This window comes from Daucus carota, chromosome 6, assembly GCF_001625215.2.
Source record: "Daucus carota subsp. sativus chromosome 6, DH1 v3.0, whole genome shotgun sequence".
Lineage (NCBI taxonomy): Eukaryota > Viridiplantae > Streptophyta > Magnoliopsida > Apiales > Apiaceae > Daucus > Daucus carota.
The window spans coordinates 7,808,332-7,833,859 of record NC_030386.2 but is presented as its reverse complement, the minus strand read 5'-3'; the positions used below and the strand labels follow the sequence as shown (position 1 = coordinate 7,833,859).

General features: G+C 37.6%; 2 protein-coding genes and 2 pseudogenes across 2 annotated transcripts; 2 read left to right on the top strand and 2 right to left on the bottom strand.

Moving 5' to 3' along the window:
* The first annotated feature begins 1,302 nt into the window (after positions 1-1,302).
* LOC108224249 (L-ascorbate oxidase homolog) lies at positions 1,303-4,224 on the top strand. The gene is made up of 7 exons (XM_017398767.2): positions 1,303-1,555; positions 1,665-1,774; positions 2,312-2,582; positions 2,680-2,788; positions 2,883-3,603; positions 3,683-3,761; positions 3,853-4,224. Exons 1-7 carry the CDS (start codon positions 1,385-1,387, stop codon positions 4,066-4,068), a joined length of 1,677 nt encoding a protein of 558 aa, XP_017254256.1. The 5' UTR covers positions 1,303-1,384; the 3' UTR covers positions 4,069-4,224.
* Positions 4,225-7,125: 2,901 nt separating this feature from the next.
* LOC108225820 (glutathione S-transferase T3-like) lies at positions 7,126-7,842 on the bottom strand. The gene is made up of 2 exons (XM_017400775.1): positions 7,513-7,842; positions 7,126-7,464 (listed from the first exon to the last, which is right to left on the bottom strand). The coding sequence occupies exons 1-2, from the start codon at positions 7,840-7,842 to the stop codon at positions 7,126-7,128; spliced, it is 669 nt and encodes a 222-aa protein (XP_017256264.1).
* Positions 7,843-9,196: 1,354 nt separating this feature from the next.
* Positions 9,197-11,147, bottom strand: LOC108225819 (uncharacterized; annotated as a pseudogene).
* Positions 11,148-13,375: 2,228 nt separating this feature from the next.
* On the top strand, positions 13,376-22,283 carry LOC108225818 (uncharacterized; annotated as a pseudogene).
* Positions 22,284-25,528: the final 3,245 nt, after the last annotated feature.

Genomic DNA, 25,528 nt, shown 5'->3' with positions numbered 1-25,528 from the left:
TTATTGCAAATTTGCGTTGGTCTTGTTGGCAGTGGCGTAGCGTTTGGGTATAGAGAAGAAGAGAACACAGCTTGCACATGCATGAACATTCCGTGTGTTGCGTCAATGATCACGGGCTTTCCCGATATTACATCAATTTAAACCATAAAAGGAACCCTCACCAATCATTTTCATACATGATTTCTTCAACCGTATCATCACTTTTACGCGTTTCGGCGTTCAACCTTCTATTTATTTACTATTATTTTTTTATTATTATTATACGCACCTCAGATTATAATTTATTAACTTGCAAGATTTGTTCACATCTGCTTAACAATACCAACATAAAACAAATTCATAAAGATTTCATCAAACTTATATAAATTTAGGACCGGTTGAATAACTTGCTAAAATAAGAATCGAAAATAGAAGCCAAGGATATGATAATGAGAATTAATGATGATAATAGTGATAATAAATTTTAAAATATAGTTGGAAAATACTTTTTTCATAAAATGTGAAAGCATGTAAATTATTAATCTAAAAATTTGTAATGGGATCAAAGTTGCAATTATCAAGTTGACAAAATAATTTAGAACTAAACACCCTTGATTATTAAACATTTGATACCCATACACATTTTTACCGCATTTACATTATTATTATTATTATTATTCATTGTTATTTAATACTAAATTTTATAAAAATACGACTTTTTTTTACGAGGAGCTTCTTCAATTACATTGACAATAATGGTTGGCTACCGTGTAACATATTTATTGTACTTCGGTGATATTGATTATATATATATTTGTTGATTATAATTTAAAAAATAGTAGGTTATTAATATTTATATTGTTATAAATAAAATATATTAATTCAATATTATAATAAATGACGTGTAATTTCGTTGCAGATTTTTTAATATGACAAATTATTCATTTATATATAATTATAAATAAGGGAAGCATACATCTATATTTTTTATTTTGGTATGCCAACTTATTTTTTAATTAAGAATTTTTGATGATCGAAGCAGCTCAAGCAATGTATTTTTGTTTAATATTTGATGCTGAATTGTGTAATAATATTGGCTTGACTAATCTGCAGAAATATACAAAATACAGCAGGTTGTTATTGGTTTATTAAATGAGTGGATCCATAACACACGTAATTAGCTAGACTAATTTGGGAAATTAAGAATGTGAAAGAAGATTTGGAGCTTGAAAAGGCACATCTGTTACGCGCCAACAGCTGCAGCTAGCTACAGCTATCAATTATCATGGGAGTTGCCGTTTGTATATAAAGTCTTCAACTCCACTTCCTTTCTTCTCCAACTTATATCATATTATCAAACACATATTCATAGTTCATACGTTAACATCTCAAGTTTATACGAGAAATGCGAGCAGATACATGCAGTGGCAGAGACATGGGAAAATGGAGAGTTATGCTCTGGGCCGTTCTGGTTTCTCATACTTTGATTGAGTTTGTTGGGGCGGAAGATCCTTACAGATTTTTCGACTGGACCATCACATATGGTGACATTTATCCAATGGGTGTTAAGCAAAGGGTAATTTTCAGCACTTCACATGCCTCTATCTATATTGGTCATAATATTATTGCTTGTCTAAAATAACTTTGTTGGGTGATTAAATGATTTATTCATGTTCACATTGCAGGGTATCCTTATAAATGGACAATTTCCTGGACCTGATATTGAGTGTGTTACCAATGACAACCTTATTATCAATGTACATAATAACTTGCCTGAACCGTTTCTCTTGTCCTGGTTAGCTCTCCCTCTTTCTGTCTCTCTCTCTGTCTCTGTCTCTCTTTATCTCCCTCTCTCTGTCTCTCTCTCTCTCTCTCTGTCTCTCTTTATCTCCCTCTCTCTGTCTCTCTTTCTATCTCTTTCTATCCCCCCCCCCCTCTCTCTGTCTCTCTATCTCCCTCTCTCACTCACACACACACATCAAGACCAGTGGATTTATTCAGCAGCAAATGTGTATCTCTGTATCATGAGTTGCTTTAATTCTAGCAATGGCGTGTAAACGTTTATCTCTGTATTATGAGTTGCTTCCAGGGATGGCGTGTATAATAATATTCAAATGCTAACTGATTTTCTCAATTTGTCAAATTGTTTGGCTTCCAACGTCACTCAAACTAGCGTAGTTATCAATTGCTTTCCTTCATTTCCTTTCAGCAAGTTTAACAATTCATTCTCATCTTCACTAAATTTTATTATCGCAGATATATAGTAATATGTATCCTCATAATGCCAACTACATTATGTACAAAAATTTAATTATGTAATGCGGGCACGCAGGAACGGGCTTCAACAAAGGAGAAACTCTTTCGAAGACGGAGTCTATGGAACGACATGTCCCATACCTCCAGGGAAGAACTTTACATACATAATGCAGGCCAAGGATCAGATAGGAAGCTTCTATTACTTCCCTTCTCTGTCTTTTCACAAGGCTGCTGGTGGTTTTGGAGGGATCAGAATTCTCAGCAGGCCTCGTATTCCTGTCCCCTTCCCTGACCCTGCTGCAGATTTCACTCTTCTTATTGGAGATTGGTACAAATCTGATCATGCGGTATGCAATTCTGTCAATATACCTCAAATTTTATTAAGTAATGCCTGGCTAAGCATGAAACAATTGATTGAGTTGGTGCTGTTTGTATTATGATCAGAGATTGAGAAGAATTTTGGACTACGGGAGAATGCTGCCTTACCCGGATGGAATACTAATCAACGGCCATGGTACAAATGGAAGTGCAGCATCTTTCACAGTTGAACAAGGTACAGAAATCTGTACCTGGTGCTTTTCAGATCTACCTAGCTAGCTAGTGATGGTCTCTAATTTTAATGAAGTTTTGCTCCCATATATGTGCAGGGAAAACTTACAGATTCAGGATATCGAATGTAGGACTACGTAATTCACTCAACATACGATTCCAGGGTCACAAAATGAAGTTGGTTGAAGTAGAAGGAACTCATACCTTACAAACCACATACTCATCACTAGATGTCCATGTTGGTCAATCCTACTCAGTGCTAGTCACTGCGGATCAGCCAGCTCAGGACTTTTACATCGCAGTTTCCACCCTCTTTGTCGCATCTAAAGATCTCCTCACCACCACAGGCATCCTTCACTACTCCAATTCTCAGAAACCTGTGTTTGGCCTGCCTCCTCCAGGTCCTACCAACCACATACGTTGGTCGTTGAACCAGGCACGTTCCATCAGGACTAATCTGACTGCCAGCGGTCCAAGACCCAACCCACAAGGATCATACCATTATGGACTCATCAACATAAGCAGGACAGTGAAGCTAGTTAACAGACCAAGTCAGGTGAATGGGAAGCAGAGATATGGTGTTAATGGCGTTTCCTTCACTCCATCAGATACACCTCTTAAGCTTGCTGACTTCTTCAAGATTGATGGAGTCTTCCGTGTTGGAAGCATACCTGACAATGCAGATGGACATGAGCCTTTGCATCTGGACACCTCTGTCATGGGTGCTGATTTCAGGTCATTTCTGGAGATTGTGTTTGAGAATCAAGAAAAGACCATTCAATCTTGGCACCTGGATGGATATGCCTTTTTCGTAGTTGGGTAAGCATAACTAAATTACTAAAAATCCGTCTTCATTACTGTAAACAAATATTAATAATCAACTTTCTACCGCTTGCAGGATGGATGGGGGTACATGGACTACTTCATCCCGGACTCAATACAACCTAGTCGATGCTGTTTCGCGTTCAACCATACAGGTACTCTACACAACATTAATAATTTACATCTACAGTTATATAATTCGTGTTTAATGTCCATGTAAATATAATATCTGGTGCTGCCACTTAGGTATATCCGAGATCTTGGACAGCAATCTACGTATCACTGGACAACGTAGGAATGTGGAATCTAAGAAGTGAGTACTGGGCACGACAGTACCTGGGACAGCAATTTTACTTGAGAGTTTACTCTCCAGTCGAGTCTCCCAGAGATGAATACTCCATTCCGAAAAATGCTCTTCTCTGCGGCCGAGCTAGCGGCAGAACCATACCACCTCCCGCTTAATACAAATTTTACATAATGAGAAATCAGACATACTCTTGATTATTTGATTAATTCTTGTCATGCACCAGCATTTCACAAGAAATGACTTGCCTGTAACTACTTCACCATGTCTCTGTATCATTGTTAATGTAATAAGCTACTTTCATTTTTTATGCACTACTATTCTCCAACTATACATATTCAAATGAGTTAATTGCTTCATTTATATATATTTTTTAATTTTTTTAGCAAAATGACTCGTCCCATTAATTTTCAAACAATTTTATTTCTAAGTAGAAGACGTCGGAAGTTCTGGTGTCATAACAGTAATTTTTCTAGTTGAAGTTAGTAAACGTAAATTTGTTAAATGTGTTAGTGCTTTCTGGTTGGTATCGCTGTATTCACATCTAGGAATCGTGGAAAATATAGATGGTCTGGGGTTTATTAGTACTCCCTCCGTATCAATTTATAGGTCCAGTTTGGAAAAAAAAATTGTCCCAAAATACTTGTCCCTCTCTTCTTTCAATACAAATTTATCTACATATTAATTGTGATTTTTTTGAAACTCAACATTATTCTCATTTCTCAATGCACTAAATCCCTATATTTATTGTGATTCTTTTGAAACTCAACAATATTCTCACTTATCAATGCACTAATTAATGATACATGAGATAAGATTCTATCTAACCAACTTTTTTCTTAATATGTGTGTTTATTCTAAAATGGACCTATAAATTGAGACGGGGGGAGTATAAGAGTAAGTACAAGTAGAGAAGCCTTATATCATGTCCTAACTTAAAATTTAAGGCATTTGATAAAAAAAGTTAGCTCCAACAATGTTCTAGTCTTATATCATTAGGACAACCCCTTCAAGCGCTATTTCTGATGCACACTCTCTCATTACCCTATCTCATATTTTATAATAAATTACTACCAACACTCTTTTTCTCTCTCTACTTAATATTATGTTTTAATGATGAAAGTGAACTTTTAATAATAAAATATTAAACATATAGTGAAAATAAGGCACATTGTTGGAGTTGAAGTTGGTAGAATATGTCCTAAACTACTAGGACATAATTTTTTATATTATATTTAGGGCTCCAACTAGGACACTGTTGGACTTGCTCTTAGAGCATCTCTAAGAGACTCTTCATTTAGGCTCTTAACTTGAGATTTGAGGAGGATGAGGAAAATAATTGCTCCAAGAGACTGTTAGTGGCTCCTTAAATCACTAAGAGCCTATTATTTCTCTCTCCTCTCTCCTCAAAGTTAAGAGCCACCACATGGTTCTTAACTTAATTTTGCACAATAAAAAATTTCTTCACTCCAATTCACCTCCATCTTTCCCTCTTTTTTTTGTTTTATAGTGGAGCCCCATATAAATAAAATATGAAATAGAGAAGATATTTAGAGAACATTGTTGGAGTTTACGCACTTAAATTTGTACTAAATTACTAAGAGCCACATTGTTTATATTATATTTAGTAGCCAACTAAGAGACTCTTGGAGATGCTCAACATCTTTTATCTACTTTTATCTAGCGGGGGGACGTTGTGATCAGATTCTGCAGGCTCGCTTTTGTGTCGGGATCGGGATCCAGTAGACCGAGTGGACAGGCTATGGGTCTGATGTGAACTATATTACTACAAACTACGAAATCTATAACCCTCAAACAGGGACCAGCTTCATGTTCTAATACAACAGGGATCAGAACCTATTAGCTGGGAATATAAAACTATATAATGGGTTTGTTTCACAAAACTAGTCCTAGTGTGTGGCACTTAAAGAGCATGTGCACCGCATAGCCCAAGTCCTCTGACATTTGCGTGCCACATAAGCAGCTCTGGGTTGAACAAAAAAGTTGGCCGCTTTACTACAATGCAAAGCCCAACTCTTGGTTTTGTGTAGGCCATCTTTACACATTCTTTTTTATATTTTATTGTGCGCAACATGCATCTTAGTAAGCATATTAATATTTTATTTAATTAGCAATATGATAAATATTTGTCTCTTTATTTTTATTAAAATGATTTAAATAATTAAAAACTTAAGATTTTAAATCTAAACAAAATTAAAAATAAAACACGATTTATGATTAAAATGCATTACATATTTTAAAAGAAAAAACATTACAAGAACAATTGAATTTAAAACATTACAAAACATATTTTAAAAGCAAAACATTACAAGATCAATTTAATTTAAAAAAGAAACATGAAATTTACATATTTATAGTGCCAAAATTATATCCGTTAATGAAATTTACAACGGTTTACTATTTTTTCAGAATTATAACGTTAATATTAACGTTCTGTACATGCAGACATCCACAGGAAGCAAAGTAAAGTTAAGTTTGTGATAGAGGAAAGAGGAAACAGGAAAGAGGAAATATAATAAAAAAATGAAAAATCAATCAAGATACAAGAGTTGGCCAAGCCCAAGTAGCCAGGCCTGACCAACTTTCTTGTTTCCACTCCAGCCCATGTCCCCTGCCTAACTCACTCTCTCTCTGCCACATCACCGACTTGGGCTCCCGCTGCACTTGCTCTAAGTAACCGGTTCTGCCACCATGGAGGCTTAGCCATTTCTGAGTTTGTTCATACAATGGTAAAACAAAAGATAAATGTTAGCCAAGCCTTTTCACGAGTCTCGAGGAAGGAGTTGGGCTCCCATTGAAGCTGCTTCTTTAAGAGCATGCACAGTGCAGGGGTCACTTCCCCTGCTCCCCACTGACACGAAGGTGACACTTGAGCTGAAGGTAGCCTCGTGAAAAACTGAACCCGAGCCATCCAATGCCAAGGCCACTTTTTCAATTTTGTGGGTCTCTAATATTATTATTACTATTATTATTTGTTTTTAGTATATGATTTTATAATTTGATTTTAAATTTATTTTATTAATGTTAAAATTGTAATAATTAAATTAAAGTAATTAAAAATATTAAAAATACTATTAAATTAAAATTCATGTCCCAATAATTAAAACGCATCATATTATTAAAAATCATGGATAAAAAACAGTACCCAAGAAAACATTAAATTTTAAATGTTACAATAAAAAAATTAACGATTCTCATGGAACTGCCATAATTTTCTCAAGCAATTTTGCATGAGCCTTCCTTTGAGCTTCATTCATTTTTCCAGTATCTGCCAAAATGACTTGCAAATCCATTTCAGCTTGCTCCGCCTCAAGCTCCCTTTGTCGAGTCTCAATGTCTTTTTGACGAATCTCATTCATGGTTTTCATTATAGTCATTTTCCTCAAGTCATTAGCTTCATTAGCTTCAAAAGCTTCATATTCTTCAACTTCGGCAGCTGTTGCCTTGCCCTTTCTTTTCCTTTTAGCTGCTTTTGTACCTCTAGGACGAATCGGTTCAAATTCATCAGATGTTGGTGTATCATTATTTCCCTCCTATGAGTAAGCTCCAGAACTACTTGATTTAGTTCTTTTACAACTTGCACTAGTTGTAGGAGTTTTCCACTTGGGTTGTCTACGAAGCTCACACCAATGATTGTCAAAGTTAGACTTCTTCTTGTAATATTTTAAATGAAGTGTATGAGCTTTCTCACTTATGTAGTCCAAGTTTGAACCGCTCTCGACTATTCGTTGAGCCTCATCATGACACGATCCAAATTTCTGAGCACCTTCATTTATTCGTTGCCACCTTTTTTTCATTGCCATAACTCCTCTCTTAATGACACCAGGATTATCTTCTTCACAATATTGATGAATTCGATCCCAAAATGCGTCGGCTTTTTGATCAGTACCGATTAGTGGATCGTATGACATATTCAACCATGCACTTATTAAGAGTTTATCTTCAACCCACTTCCACTGACCAACTGTTTCTCGTGTCTCTTCGGCTTCTTCACAATCATCATTTAAATCGATAATATTTTCATGATCAAAGGCCGGGACTTGTGTTTCCGGAGAATTTTGTATATTGATAGGTGTTTGTTGTGTTTCAAATTGTGGATTTGAAAATGGAGGAAAAGGAATTTGATATGGAAAACTTGGAGGATATGAAAATGGAAATTGAGAGTTTTGAGAATGTGGAAATTGGTATTGAGAATTCGGATTTTATGAATTAAAAGTAAAATTTTGTGGGTTTGGAAAATATGAATTTGGATATGGATATGGAAATTGGGGGTTCAGATTTTGAGGATTTGGATTTTCGTTTGAAGATTGGGCATTATTTGGATTCATCTTTTGCTAATATTTTTTTTAAGAATTAGAGAAGGTAAATGATAGGGGCTTGGGGATTGGTATTTATAGGAGAAAAATTTTACCGTTAATATATACGTTATTATTACAAGGTTAATATTAATAATGGTAACATAACGTATACATTTTAATTTAAAACTGTACTACTCAGTGTGTAGAGAAGCTTTTGACATGATTTGTTTATAAAAAAACTAAAGAAAGCCAAAGTGGCCGGAGACGCCGAAGTGACATTGGACCACTTCTTTCTTATTCATCCAAGGTCGTCCAGGGTCACTTTTATACAGCCAAGCAAGTTTGCGCGTCCCAAGACGCTAAATGACCCTCCGTTACTGCTGCTCTTAGAGCATTAACAATGCAGAGTCCCATTTTGCACTGTTAGAAGGACCCACAGCAAGCCAAGTCAGACTAAAATGACCCCCGCAAAAAATTGGCCAATCCCCTCCAGTGGTGAAACCCATTTTGTAGGACCCATTCCTTATTTTTATATTATAATTTGTATAACAAAGTGATATTCTCTAATTAGTTACAGTTTAATTAAATAATGCTAAAAATGTAATAATTAAATTACAGTGATTAAAATTTGTAAAAGTTATTTTAGAATAAGAGACATATTTTATAATTAAAATACATCATATTATTAAAAAAGACAATTCATTAAAAGGAAAATTACAATAAAAACATCATATGAGAAAGCATTAAATTTAAAATATTACGATATGAAGAATTTTTTATTATTATAGAACTGGGTGATATGTTCAATCAAATCATTTTGTAGTTGGCGATGTGTCCGTTTATCACGCATTTGTATACTACTCTGAATATACGATTCATACTGGATCGGAGGTTCTTCCCCTAAATTTGGTTGTGATAAACAATTTGTTGCATCATCATAAATTGGTAGAGGACCAAATTGAGTGGCCTATGTATCCCTCTCGTCTTCAACAATCATATTATGTATTATGATGAATGCTCTGATAATTCTACCAAGATATGCTTTGTCCCAAAAGCGTGCAGGACCATGAACAATTGCGAAACGGGATTGTGACACACCAAACGCTCGTTCAGCGTCTTTTCCTTGGCTTTCTTGATATTTTGAAAATAATTTTCTCTTCTCACCTTGAGGATGTGGAATTGTTTGAACAAATGTTGTCATTCAGGATATATTCCATCGGTTAAGTTAGCCCATATTATAATTATTTCCATTGATAGTATAATTTTCCTCTGGAGCATGACCTTGTAGCACATCATCAAATATTGGTGACCGGTCGAAAACATTTATGTCATTGTTTGATCCAGCAACTCCAAAAAATACATGCCATATCCATAGATCAGATGAAGCAACCGCTTCTAGTATAATTGTTGCAACTTCTTTGTGACCACTCTTGAATTGTCCCTTCCATGCTTTTGGACAATTTTTCCATTGCCAGTGGATGCAATCAATACTCCCCATCATACCAGAAAAGCCTCGAGCGTCACCCATCTGTAATAGACATTCGACGTTATTAGAGTTCGGCTTTCGTAAGTATTCATCCCCAAATATCATAATGACATTAGAGACAAACATTTTTTAGCATTCAATCGTAGTAGTTTCTCCAATACGAACGTAGTCGTCACCAACATCTGCAGATATTCCGTAAGCCAACATATGCATTGCAGCAGTACATTTCTGTAAAGGTGATAAACCCTTTCTTCCCACTGCATCGACCTTTTGTTGAAAGTATGGATCAAAATTTGAAAGAGCATCCACAATACGAAGAAAAACATGTCTTCCCATACGAAATCTTCGTCGCAATATTTGCTCAGAATATACTGGATTCGGTTAGAAATAATCATTCACCAGACGTTGATGACCTGCTTCACAATCTATGAATATACCATTTCTAGGCATGGATCTTGAGCTTTGTCCATGCCTTTGACGATAGAGTTCAAGAATACGATGTTCTTCAGTATCATCGTAGCAGAACTCTTGAATAAATTCTTCGGTTAGACTATCTGGTGTGGGTGTTTGATCCATAAGAAAGTGAGGGTTTGGATTCATATGAATGTGAACTAAATGAATTCAGACAAGTAGTTTATATAGAAGGTAAAAGGGAATATATTCTAAGACAAACACTAGCTTTCAACGGTTAGATTACAAAGAAATAAAGATGAACACTAGCTTCCAACGGCTAGATTACAAAGAAATAAAGACGAACACTAGCTTCCAACGGCTAGATTACAAAGAAATAAAGACCAACACTAGCTTCCAACGGCTAGATTACAAAGAAATAAAGACGAACACTAGCTTCCAACGGCTAGATCACAAAGAAATAAAGACAAACACTAGCTTCCAACAGTTAGATTACAAAGAAATATAGACAAACACTAGATCCTTGCCAGAATTTTCTCAAGCATTTTTGAATGAGCCATCCGCTGAGCAACAGTCATTTTGGTAGTATCGGCCAAAATAACTTGTAAATTCATCTCAGTTTACTTTGCCTCAACCTCTTTTTGTCGAATCTCATTTAATTCTTGCACCAGGTTCAATTTTCGACATGCATTACCTCGTAATTCTTCATATTCTCCATCTGCTTCTACCGTTTTGCCTTCTATTTTCCCTTCCTTTTTGCTTCTTCTGTACCTTTAGGACGAATTGGAGATTCACCAACATTCTCATTTGTTGGGGTGTCATTATTTCCCGAAGATGAGTAATTTCTTAATTTAGTTCTTTTTGAACTTTCGGTAGTTGAAGGAGTTCTCCACTTGGGTTGTCTACAAAGCTCAAACCAGTGCTTGTCAAAGTTAGACTTCTTTTTATATATGGCCAAATGTAGTGCATGAGCTTTCTCGGATATAGTATCCAAGTTTGATCTGCTCCCAACTATCTTCATTGCTTTTTCATAACACGCTCCAAATTTCTGAGCGCCATCATTTATTCGGCTCCATCATTCTTTCATAGCCACAACTCCTCTCTTAATAACACCAGGATTATCTTCTTCACAATATTGATGAATTTATTCCCAAAATGCTTCAGCTTTTTGATCAGTATCGACCAACGGATCAATTGAGACATTCAACCCAATCATCATTTAGATCAATAAAATTTGGGTTACCAAAGACCGGAGTTTGCGAATGTGGAGAATTTTGACTATTGTTGGGTGTTTGTTGGGTTTCAAATTGTGGATTTGAATATGGCGGAAACCAGAATTGGTATGGAGAATTTTGAGGATTTGAAAATGGAAATTGAGAATTTTGAGAATGTGAAAATTGGTAATGAGAATTTGGATTTTGAGAATTATAATTATAATTTTGCGGGTTTGGAAAATATAATATGAATTTTGATATGGGTATGGAAATTGTGGGTTTGAATTTTGAGAATTTGAAGGTGGAGGATTATTTGGATTCATTTTTTTATAGAAAAAAAATCTAAATTTTTGGAAGAAGTAAAGATTATGAAAAAATAAGTTATGTGAATTGTGTATTTATAGATGAAAAATATGACCGTTTGTAAGTTTACGTTATAAAAAGTTTATGTTATATATTAACGTTGTAAAAAACTTAAAAGCATATACTACCATAGTCATAGTCTCATGTTGTTTGTTCACTATTATAAGATATAAAGTAATAATTAAATATTAAAAAGCAAAAGGTGGGGACGATCCCACTATGGAGGGACTGCCCAGTTTTTTTTTAGTTCATGCAGTGCTAAATGATCTCTTTTTTAGTGGCCGGATCCTTTTCCTGTAGATCGAGGCATAAAATGGACCTCCATTGGGGATGGTCTTAGAGCAAGTGTTGCGCACAGCCTAACTGGCCAGCTGGAAGAGAGAGACACAGACCGGGAAGCTTTACACGCGCTGGAGAGAAAAAGAAAAACTGGGCAGGCCCAGGTTAAAGGGCTTGACCAGCTCTGCCATTTCCAGCAGCTTTATATTATTTTATTATTCTTTTTACAAATCATGCACTTTCAACCAACGGTTAAATTACCGTTCTGAAAAAAAAAGCAGGTGAACGTTATATATTAAACGTTCAGATTTTGTACTCTAAATATAAAAAAAATTCACACATAAAATTTTTACACTTCTCATTTTATTTTTATGATAATTTATTTCTAGAGAAAAATGAATCCCCATCAATATCCATCTTCAAATCCTCAAAATACAAATCCGAATTCTCAATCTTCGAACACCCAATTTCCGTATCCATTTCCGAATCCTTATTTTAAGTTTCCCCAACATACAAATATCGATAATTCTCAATTTTCCAACCCATAAAATTCGTGTTATAATCCTCAAATGCCAATTTCTCAATTCCCATTTCCTAATCCTTTTTACCCCATGCTAATAATTTACAATTTTCATACGGTTCAAAATTTTCACATCCAAATTTAGGTACTTAGCAAACCCCTACCAATAATCAAGGTTCTCCACAATCACAAAATTCTTTTTTTTGATACTACGAATATTATTGATCTAAACGATGATGTCAATGAATTCGATGACCCACGAGGAGGTGCATCCCAGTGGACTTGGGACTGAAGATAAACTCTTAATTAGCTCATGGTTGAATGTGTCGATTGATCCCTTGATCGGGACGGATCAAAAAGGTGAAGCAATTTGGGATCGAATTCAGAACTATTGTGAAGAAAGTAATCTTGGTCTTATCAAAAGAGAGGTAATAGCTATCAAAAAAAGGTGGCAACAAATAAATGAAGGGGCTCAGCGATATGGAGCATGTTATGAGGAAGCTGTCTGAAAAATGGGAAGTGGTACAAATTTCGACAACATAATTGCGGCAGCTCATGGTTTCCATAAAACTATATACAATAATAAGTCTTATTTTGACAAGTATTGGAATGATCTAAAGAGACATCCTAAGTGGAGACAGCCTATAGAGACAAGCACTGGAAGTGCAAAGAGAACTAAATTAAGTGATACCGGCAACTACTCATCATCGATGAATGAAACACCAACAGATGAGAATGTTGTTGAATCACCGGTTCGTCCTAAGGGTACAAAAGCAGCTAAGAGGAAGGTGAAAGGATAGGCAGAGTTTAATGATCTTAAGAAAAAAAAGTATGAAGAAAATAAAACCTAGTACATGCATGAGATTAGATCTAATGGCAGAGTTCAATGAACTTAAGAAAAAAGAGGAGGCTAGGAAAGAAAATGAATCAGATATGCAACTTCTTATGCTTGATACTAGTATAGTGAATGAGGCTCAACGAGAGATTCATGCCAAAATGATTGAGGAAGTCAAGTCAAGATGCGGTTGGAACTTGTCGTTGGAAACTAGTTGTTTGTTTACTATTATTTGGAATTAGTTATTGGAAACTAGTTGTTTGTTTGATTCTGTTTGGAATAAGCTCTTGGAAGCTAGTTGTTTGTTTGTTTCTATTTGGATCTAGCCGTTGGAATGTAATTCTTGTTTATTTTTAGTTGGAACTAGGCGTTGCCTTTTATTCCTTTTATCTCCTATATAACATGTTTGTTCTTTGTGATAGTCTGTAACTCATTTTCCTCATTCAGAATACAATAAAAAAATATATACTATGGATGAGAACTCTGATGTGTCTAAAGAATTTATTGAAAAGTTTTTCTTTGATAATTCACTGGAGGATCGTCGCCTCGAGCTATTCAACGTAATCTATGGAGAAGGCTCGTCAAGCACGACTAAACGAGTGATATGCAGAGACCGTGAAGCGGGTCATGAACGTATGGTGAGAGATTATTTTGCTCAATATCCAGTATGCCCTCTAGATACATTCCGACGACGGTTTCGAATGGGAAGACACGTGTTCCTCCGAATCGTGGATGCTCTTTCAAATTTTGATCCATATTTTCAGCAAAGGGTTGTGATAAGTGGTATTTATACACACTTATAGGCCTTCATTTCCACTTAAATTGGTTGGTTGTACTCAAGTGTTTAGTGTCTTTTGATATGTTTTTATTGTTTTTCTGTGCAGGTCACGAGTTGAGGTGATGAAGTGATTTTCTATCATTTTAGGTTGGTTTTGGTGCATTATTTGCAAGAATAGAGAATTGTGGATTCATCACGACTTGGGATTTTGTGGGTATATCTTCTACAAACCCTCACGAGAACACACTCATCCACTAGAGCTATCTAGGGGTTTAAAGGGCTTGTTGCATGTGCTAAATGCAACCGTGATCACCTACGGAAGTGGTACTAGAAGCGAGGAAGGACATGCACGCGAGAACGAGCGAGAAACGAAGAAACGAAGCTGCCAGGACAGACAGTAGCGCGCCCGCGCTAACTTCTAGCGCGCCCGCGCTACAGACTGCTGCAACTAGCGCGCCTGCGCTAGTTTAGCGCGGCCGCGCCCAGCAGAACTTCCCCGGGCCGATTTTTACAGCTTTTCTGATGGATTTTCGCAGCGGTCGAGGCCCGGTTGACTTGGTCAATGTATTTTACTTTCTCGTGTGTAAAACCCTAGCCGTATAGAAGTAGTTTTAGTAGAGAGAACAATAATATAGTTTAATTTTTATCGAAGCACATTATCAGTTGTATTGGATCGTTCTTTGCGAGGAAGTGACAGTTTCGAGCGAGATCGTGAACATCAAATCTGTAACGTGTGATCCTTATTATTATTAATTCAAGCATTTTTATTCCATTCAATTCTTGTCTTTTATTTATCATGTTTTCATTAGAACCCATGATGTCGATTAGTTCGATTATGAACTAACCGCCTTCATGGGATTCTAATGGATTTATCGATGTAATCTAGTAACGAATATTAATTACTTGATCTTGTGATGTACGTTGATTTCTTTGCATGAGCCGTGCTTATTCTTCTTAGGAGCGTAGCTAACTTCTAAGTTGTTTGTTAATTCTTTCTGAAGCGAGAGTGGATGATTGAATTTAGAACTTTGCCATGTAAACATAGGATTATGTGAATGAAACATAATTTGTGATAGACTTGAACTATTTTTATCACCCTGTGTAGTCACGATAGATGACTTGTTTTTAAACCTCTCTGCTTACACTACCGCTATAGAGATATAGGGTCTGAGCTTTGTTGGTGTCCATGAGATTTCTGTCTTAATTGTGGATTTTGATTGGTATGATATGTGTGCAACGAGAGTTGGCATGTATTACTTTCGTGTTGTCTGATTAGGATCAACAGTCGCATGTTAATCAGTAATTTCAATTCTAGATGAATTCGATAATGAAGTTAGAATCCCATGTGTTTTCCTATTCTGAATTTGATTAGTAATTTTAATTATTAGTATAAAAGAAACCAATCCTTGTTAATTGTCTTAGCAGTGAAAATTGATCATACATTGTTGCATAGGTGCGTATTCTTAATTCACCAGTCTCTGTGGGAACGAACTTAATATATTACTTGTGATCACGTGCGCTTGCGTGTAGATTTCACCGAACAAGTTTTTGGCGCCGCTGCCGGGGACTCGGTGTTAATTAATTAGTTTATGTACTTGTCATCAGTGTGCATTAAAATTCACTGACTAGGATTCTATTCTCTTCTCACTTTTCTTCTTTTCTTTATTTCAGGTACTTGGATCGCGTTTATACTAACGAGTTCTCAAACCCGTAAGAAAGCAATGGATTCATCTTTTTCTTCTGATTCTGAAACAATGGATTATGCTAGGACAGCAGTTGGAGAGGCGTCACGTGAATTTTCTCGGTTGAAAATCAATGATAATCAGGCTGACACAATTGAGCCAGCGATATCAGCCAGTGGTATTCGCATCAAGCCATCAATCATTCTCAAGCTGCAAGATACTATTCAATTTGGGGGGTCTGTTCTCGAGGACCCAAACCTGCATCTAAGGAATTTCGAGGAATTTATTACTGCATTGGATTTCAATATCGGACCTAAGGATCTGGTGAAGCTGAGACTCTTTCCGTTCACGCTACGTGATATAGCACGATCGTGGTTTATCTCTCTCTCGGCAAGCACTACTAATAGCTGGAACAAGTTGGAGAAAATATTCTGTACAATGTTTTATCCTCTAATTAAAGTATCAGCTATCAAAAACACCGAAGGTAAATTCTCTCAATTCTCGGGAGAATATCTTTGTCTAGCTTGGGACCGATTCAAGAAGATTCTCGAAAATCTCAATGAAGATGGCATGCCTCCTGGAATGGCAATTCATTATTTCTACAGGGGTCTTAATGATCAATGTAGAGCAGAGTTAGACGTGGCAGCTGGAGGAAACTTGTGGAGCAAAAGCTTCGAGGATGCTTACGAACTGATAGAGAACCTGGCTGCTGCTGAGCACAGAGACCTAAAGTGGAAAATTCCAAAAGAGGAAGAATCAGAGAATGATGAAGCGGTCGAAGTCACTCAGGAAATTCAGATGACTAACTGGCACAGAATTAGAGCTCACTCAAACTCAATTCCTAATGCATGTGGAGACACTTGTCCTCTACTCTCTAGCAGTGCGAGTAGCCAATCTGTAATTCAATCACCTGCTGATTCAACATTGAATGAAGTACAGTACCGAAGGATAATCCGGCGTATTGATGCGGTGGAAGAACGAATTGGTCGCTTTGCTGATATATTAACGGACTCTCTTGCTGAAGCATTCTTGGCATTAGATGTTAATGTTACTTGGGATTCGTTTGGTTATGGAACGAGGTATCCTCCACAGGATACTTCATCAGAATCGGACTAATTCTGGACTTCACGTCGAGCTAACGACGTTAAACAAGCGCTTCGTGGGAGGCAACCCACGCATTGGAACCACATTGTACCATTGTAAACCTCAAAAACACAAAAATCGAGAAAAATCAACCCCCGGTGTCAGACACTAGCGCGCCCGCGCTAGTGTCCAGCGCGCCCGCGCTAAGTTGCACAGCGCGCCCGCGCTACACTTAGCGCGGCCGCGCTACTGACTGCCGGGATTGGCGATTTTTCTCCCAAAAATATTTTCTTTTCGTTTTTAAAAGCCCACAGTCCTAATTTTGCATGCCTAGCCCGAAATACATCCCATAAAACCCTAACTCAGCTCTCCAATACTTATATAAACACAAAACCCATCTCCAAATCCCATTATAATTCTCTAAACCCTAATTATATATACACATCCATATACACAACCTTCATCCAATCTCTCAAACCCACTACACATAAACCTCCTGCAACTCTAAATCTCTACCAATGGCACCCAAAAGAGCCCGAAGATCACAAGGACCGAGCACCCAAGCCCCTACATCTAGCGATTCTTCCTCGATGGGTGAGGTTGAGTTCACTTCCGATGGTGCACGAACCGAATTTCAACGGCTTATGAATAAGTCGATAGTTAAGGAGAGAGGATTCTTACCCACGGCGGAAGATGGTGAGCTCTTGAACATGATTCAAGAACGGGGTTGGGAGTCTTTTTGCGAGGCTCCGGAGGCGGTTCCCTTGGCTATTATTCGAGAGTTTTATGCTAATGCCAAGGAGAATCGCGATGGATTCACGGTGGTGCGGGGAATCCGTGTTGATTATAGTGCGGAGGCGATCCGTAGAGTTATTGGGGGGCGTGCCAAGCGCCGTAATGAAGAAGATTGGGTTGTGGAGAGGATCGGGCGTGCCAAACGCCGGTTTGATGATGATCCGATAGATTTTGAGCGGTTGGTGTATGACATGTGTGTGCCGGACACGACTTGGAAGATGACTGCACCTCCTTTGCCGGCACATGTTTCTTTTCCTGCAGCCGCGTTGAACCGGTATGCGAAGGCGTGGAACGCCTTCATCTGTGCTAACATCATGCCATCTTCACATGGGCATGAGGTGACAGTGGATAGAGCTATTCTGCTCTTTGGGATTGTCTCGGGCAAGTATATTGATCTGGGACATGTTATTCATCAGGGGATTCTGAGGTTCTTACAGGGAGGAACCACTAGTGACATTCCATATGGCACAATTGTGACGAAGCTCTGTCGATCGAGTGGTGTTCGTTGGCCAGCCAACGAGCAATTACAGTTGCCGGCGACACCTATTGATCATTCGGCGATCAGTCGGATGACAGAGTGGGATGGAGGAGTTCCCCACCCTCGAGGCCTCGGGTACTTATATGATGAGATGCCAGGGGGACGTCCAGCATTTGTTAGGAGGGAGCAGACTAGAGCTTCTGGAGCTGGTACTTCTCAGACGGAGAGGAGCTCCGAACCGATGGGAGATGTTCATTATCGCCGATTAGCGAGACGGATGGACACCATGCATGACATCCACCATAGGTTTGCTTTTGATTTGACACAGGCTCTAGGTAGTGCTTTTCAGGCACAGGGGGTCACAATTCAGTGGCCAGTATTCGGAGCGGGGATGCAGTATCCTCCACCTGATTCACCTCCAGCAGAGGAGGGGGAGGACTCGGATTCCGAGTAGGTATGTGGGTGCTCTAGCCTTTTTATCACTTTCAATGGGGACATTGAAAATTTTAAGTTTGGGGGTGGTAATCTAAGGAAGAGCATATATTATATATTTTATTGCATGTGTTAGTTAGTTCATGTAGTTCACATTTATTTTATTTTATCTTTGATTATTTCTCACGTTTTTTTTATTTTCTCACGTTTTCTTCCTAGTTTTCTCATTTTTTTATTATTTTACATGTTTAGTGGTAATTGTCGTAGTTAGTATCACGAGCATTTGCATGAATTATGAAGTTAAGCCAAGTTAATTGCCTATGATGAGTTATGTGCGTAATTCTTGATTAGTAGTTTCAATTGCAATGCTAGGTTAGTACTTGGAAATTGCTTGTGTTGGAAATTGTACTTCACATATGTTCTTGAGATAGGATTTAGACGAATTTCCATGAATTCTAGGATTGAATTGAGCATCCTTCAGCTTAGGTCTGTAAATCTTAAGTTTGGGGGAACTGAGGGGTAGATATGCCTTTCTAAATAGAAAAAAAAAAGAAAAGAAAAAGAAAAAAAATAGTAGTAAATAAATTCACTAGAAAAAAATAAGTGGTAGAATTAACTAGGTTGAGCTCATTAGTACTCGAGTAATTAAGTCTGAGGGGACTTTGTGCCTAACAACCTAAAGCCCTTCGTGGTTTGGGATTGTTGACCCAATGCTCGCTACATGGGTACTAGTGCATAAATCTTTAGGGATCTCAACCATTGCACGGTTAAATAAACCACTAGAATAAAGTGAATAATTGGTGTGTGAAGTCTTTTGGTGTTCGTAACGCATTTACACTGCGAAGCGCTCTGACCTTAGACCAAGCAATTAATCACCAATAGAAAAAGAAAAAAAAATATATAGTGAATAAAATAGAAGGGTGTGGACATTCTTTGGGACCTTGGCTTTTAGTAGGACTTAAGTGACGGGGTGTTAGTTTTAAACTTTTACGATTCTTGATGGGGATTCTGTGGGAGTAGTAGTTTTTATCTTGTCTCAATAAAAGAGCATGCTTGCACACACTGGCACTCCACACTTGTAAATAGAGGAGTAATTGACTTAGTAGCGAGAGAGATGAATTTCGAGAACATTAGCACAATCTGAGGTATAAAAATTGGCAAGGCAATTACTTCATAGTTTACTCATTCATCACGTAGTTGCATTCATGCATTGCATTGTATTATTGTTAGTGTCGTTGACGCTTGAGGACAAGCATCAGTTTAAGTTTGGGGGTGTGATAAGTGGTATTTATACACACTTATAGGCCTTCATTTCCACTTAAATTGGTTGGTTGTACTCAAGTGTTTAGTGTCTTTTGATATGTTTTTATTGTTTTTCTGTGCAGGTCACGAGTTGAGGTGATGAAGTGATTTTCTATCATTTTAGGTTGGTTTTGGTGCATTATTTGCAAGAATAGAGGATTGTGGATTCATCACGACTTGGGATTTTGTGGGTATATCTTCTACAAACCCTCACGAGAACACACTCGTCCACTAGAGCTATCTAGGGGTTTAAAGGGCTTGTTGCATGTGCTAAATGCAACCGTGATCACCTACGGAAGTGGTACTAGAAGCGAGGAAGGACATGCACGCGAGAACGAGCGAGAAACGAAGAAACGAAGCTGCCAGGACAGACAGTAGCGCGCCCGCGCTAACTTCTAGCGCGCCCGCGCTACAGACTGCTGCAACTAGCGCGCCTGCGCTAGTTTAGCGCGGCCGCGCCCAGCAGAACTTCCCCGGGCCGATTTTTACAGCTTTTCTGATGGATTTTCGCAGCGGTCGAGGCCCGGTTGACTTGGTCAATGTATTTTACTTTCTCGTGTGTAAAACCCTAGCCGTATAGAAGTAGTTTTAGTAGAGAGAACAATAATATAGTTTAATTTTTATCGAAGCACATTATCAGTTGTATTGGATCGTTCTTTGCGAGGAAGTGACAGTTTCGAGCGAGATCGTGAACATCAAATCTGTAACGTGTGATCCTTATTATTATTAATTCAAGCATTTTTATTCCATTCAATTCTTGTCTTTTATTTATCATGTTTTCATTAGAACCCATGATGTCGATTAGTTCGATTATGAACTAACCGCCTTCATGGGATTCTAATGGATTTATCGATGTAATCTAGTAACGAATATTAATTACTTGATCTTGTGACGTACGTTGATTTCTTTGCATGAGCCGTGCTTATTCTTCTTAGGAGCGTAGCTAACTTCTAAGTTGTTTGTTAATTCTTTCTGAAGCGAGAGTGGATGATTGAATTTAGAACTTTGCCATGTAAACATAGGATTATGTGAATGAAACATAATTTGTGATAGACTTGAACTATTTTTATCACCCTGTGTAGTCACGATAGATGACTTGTTTTTAAACCTCTCTGCTTACACTACCGCTATAGAGATATAGGGTCTGAGCTTTGTTGGTGTCCATGAGATTTCTGTCTTAATTGTGGATTTTGATTGGTATGATATGTGTGCAACGAGAGTTGGCATGTATTACTTTCGTGTTGTCTGATTAGGATCAACAGTCGCATGTTAATCAGTAATTTCAATTCTAGATGAATTCGATAATGAAGTTAAAATCCCATGTGTTTTCCTATTCTGAATTTGATTAGTAATTTTAATTATTAGTATAAAAGAAACCAATCCTTGTTAATTGTCTTAGCAGTGAAAATTGATCATACATTGTTGCATAGGTGCGTATTCTTAATTCACCAGTCTCTGTGGGAACGAACTTAATATATTACTTGTGATCACGTGCGCTTGCGTGTAGATTTCACCGAACAGGTTGATGCATTCGGAGGAAAGGGCCTATCACCTTTAAAAAAATGCACAGCGGCCATACGTATGTTGCCATATGGAGTTGGAGCAGATGCAGTTGATGATTATGTACGCATTGGTACGTCCACCACAATTGAATGCTTGAAAAAATTTGTAACAAATGTTATTTTAATTTTTGAGAGTGAATATTTGCGAAAGCCAAACTCAAATGATGTACGTCTCCAAAAAATGGGAGAGGTTCGCTTTTTTCCCGGAATGATGGGTAGTATTGATTGCATGCATTGGAAGTGGAAAAATTGCCCTAAAGCACGGAAAGGGATGTTAATGAGTGGTGATAAAGGTGTTCCAACAATATTTCTTGAGGTTGTTGCCTCGTCGGACCTATGGATATGGCATGCATTTTTCGAAGTTGCTGGTTCAAATAACGACATAAATATGTTAAGGCCGGTCACCAATATTTGATGATGTACTAGAAGTTTGTGTTCCTGAGGTAAATTACAATAATAATGGTAACAACTATAACATGGGGTACTATCTAACAGATGGAATCTATCCTGAATGGGCTATGTTCGTGAAAACGTTTGGTAAAAGATTATTTTGCTCAGAATCTAGAATACCCTCTAGATACATTCCGACGACGGTTTCGAATGGGAAGACACGTGTTCCTCCGAATTGTGGATGTTGTTTCAAATTTTGATCCATATTTTCAGCAAAGGGTTGATGCATTCAGAGGAAAGGTCCCATCACCTTTAAAAAAATGCACGGCGGCTATACGTATGTTGCCATATGGAGTTGGAGCAGATGCAGTTGATGATTATGTACGCATTGGTACGTCCACCACAATTGAATGCTTGAAAAATTTGTCACCAGTGTTATTTTAATTTAATATGTTAGGTCCTATTAACTCACTATATAATATGATATAGTGATCACAATCTGTAACACAGTATGACAATATGAGAGATTGAAAGTAGTAAACTGTTATATTCACAAAGCTTTGATGGTTACAAAAACTCTCTCAGTGATTTATATTGTATCACTAAGAGCTGCTAGGGTTCTTAACAATGTGCTCGATAACTCAACTCTTCTAGAGTAACCCTAATCTGTGTTTATATAGACACAGTTACAAAATCAATCTCTGATTTGATATCCTATAAATCAGCTATGTATTCTATCAATCAAAGATTGCTCCAGTTTTCTGTTTAGTTTCCATAGCCAGTAAATCACTCCTCCGCTTCTATCCTTCCTTGAAGTATATCCGCTTCTGAGCTCTTTCCACGTGTAAACTCTGACGAGTCTTGACTATGTAAACTCTGATCAGACTTTATCAAACTCTGTCAGACTTTACTAAATTCTGATCAGCTTCCAGATTAAACTCTGATGATTCCTGTTCTAAAACAAACTTTAAGAACATTAGTAATCATCAATTATATCTAACAATCTCCCCCAACTTGTGCATAAATAAGTTATGTGCAAGTTAACAGATAATTGATGATGTCAAAACAGTTAAGTCAAATGCAACAGAGTTTAACTATATAACAGAAAACTTTTAAAACTTACAGAAACTTTACTCCCTAACTTCATAGACACCATGAGCAGTCTTTAAGTATCCTCTGAGGAGTTGTTTTTCTGCTTCTTCAAGAGCTGCTACCATCTGTCTCTTTACATCTCTTAGTTCTGGATTTGAAACTCCAGTTTGATAAATTGCAGCTCTGAGATCATAGATCTTGTTCTTCTTCATGTCTTTATTCAGCATAATGTGGCCTTTGTCAGATTCTTCATTGAAACTCAGAGCACTGACTCCAGCTACTGTCTCCATTTTGGCTGAATTTTTCTTCATCTCAACCAGCTGTCCTTGACTGTTGAAGTATTTTGGAATAAAAGGTCCAGCATTTTTGTTTCCTGTAATACCCATTTTTCTTCTGATTTGATCTTTAAGCAGGTTGGAGATGTGTTGACATGACTTGTTTTTCACTTGAAACATGTGTGATACATATCTCAATTCCTCCCAGTGTTTAGCATAGAGATCTGCTTCAAGTACTCTAAACACTGTTCCATCAGACATGAAGTAGATAAGAATATTATCTCCTCTGTCATTCTTCACCAACTGGACTGAATCTAATTTGTCCATTTTTTCTTGTAAAGCTCCAGTCTTGGGAGCACATAGAGATGAGGGGTCATCTGGTCTTGATCCTATACTCTGATCAAATTTTTCATATTTGGATCCCAGCCCTCCTTTATCTCTTTCTGCTTTACGATGAGAGATTGGTTGAATTAGTCCCTTTTCAAAGCTTATCTCAGTCATCAGACTAGGCTTTGCAAATCCAGCTAATGGAGTAGTTGTTGGTTTGAACACAGCTTGAGCTTTGTCAGAGGTTGTGTCTTTATTTGCATCCTTATTAACTTGAGCTATGTCAGAGGTTAATCTTTCTTTTTGAGGTTCTGCAACATGAGCTTTGTCAGAGATTGCAGCTTCTGATTTCTTTTCCTTTACAACTTGATCTTTGTCAGAGGTTGTAGATTTCTTCAGAGTGAATCCTCTCTCAAGATGTTCATCCACTTTGCTTTTGCCTTTAGATGTATACTCATCCTCAGAGTATATCTTTTTGACAGACAAACTCTGATCAGCAATAGTGGCTTCCTTAATCAGTATCCCCTTTTCCTTTGGTTTGGCAGTTGATTTTGCAGGCTTCTGGATTTTTCCTGACTGTATTGCTTCAGTATGTTCCTTCTTTAGTTCTTCTTCTTCTGCAGCAATCAACTCCAAATCCAAATTGGCTTCTGGATTTTCTTGTTCAAAAATCAATCTAGCAAGCTCTTCATCAGTCATGGGTTTGTCTGATCCAGTCACTGGTCTTTGCTTAGATCCAGATGTGAAATTATGTGTTGGAGCAGACTTTGTGCTTTGCTTAGACTGTTTCTGACTGTCAGAGTTTGAAACTCTTCCACCAGTCCCTGATTGAAATCTTTTGTGCTTTGTGAAATCATCAACATCATCATCATCATCATCCTTCTTCTTTCTCTTCAGAGTTTGAGTAGTAGACTTGCATTTGACTTTAGCTACTCTCTCCCCCTTTTTGACATCATCCTCATCAGGAATCAGTATTGATGTGATCAGAGAAAGTGAAGATTGGATGGCTGCAAGCTGCTTGGACATCCTTTCTTGAGTTGATTCAATCATGGTCATCCTCTTGTCCAGAGATTCATTCGCAGTCACCAGCTTCTGTACATTTTCTTTCAGAGGTAACAGAGTCCTTTTCTTTTCCATGTCATTTGTCTCCTTGATATTAGCCACTTCTGTTCTTAGACCATCTATTGATTTAGATGTCTGGGCATGAGCAGGATGAAATGTCTTCAGATAGAGAATTGTGCCTTTGAGGCTTGACATAACATCAGAGTTTGAAATTTTATTCTCTGCCATAGATAGAAAATCTTCAGCTTTTGCTGGCTCCAGAGAATGTTGGTGGCTCAGCCAGAGTTTATCCCAGACTTCATTTGGTGGATCAACCTGAAGATCCCTGGGAAGTGGCTCAGAGTCTGTAGTCAGAGTTTGTAGCCTGGCATTATACTGGCTGGTGGACTCCCACTTTTGTTGTAGATGTGACTGAGGAACTTCATTATCATTGTCATCATTGTCATCATCTGAACTTTCATCATCCTCATCATTATCAGATGCAGGATCAGCAATTTTCTCAACAGTGTCTTGAGTTTTAGACTGTGATTTGCTAGGCTCTTCACCAGCCTTAGCAAGAGACTGCAGAGCTTCCAAAGCTACTTTGTCAGATTCATCAACTACATCAGACTTGTAGTTTTCTGGAGCTGTATCATGAACAATGGCATCCTCAGGAATTTTCATTGGAGAATGAGGAATTGAAGTGGAGTGGCCATGATCAGATAATGGAGTTTGAGGATCAGACATTTTTGCTCCAGCTTCAGATGGAATTGGTTCATCACAATTTATTTCTTCATCTACTGCAGAGGATGTAGTAGATGCTGTAGCACCATCAGAGATTGGAACAGCCTGAAGAGGAAGGACCATCAGAGCTTGAGAAGGTTCTGGTAGTGTGGTAGATGGTGCTTGCTCTTCCTCAAGAGTGAAATCTGTTATCTCTGTGATGGGTACCTT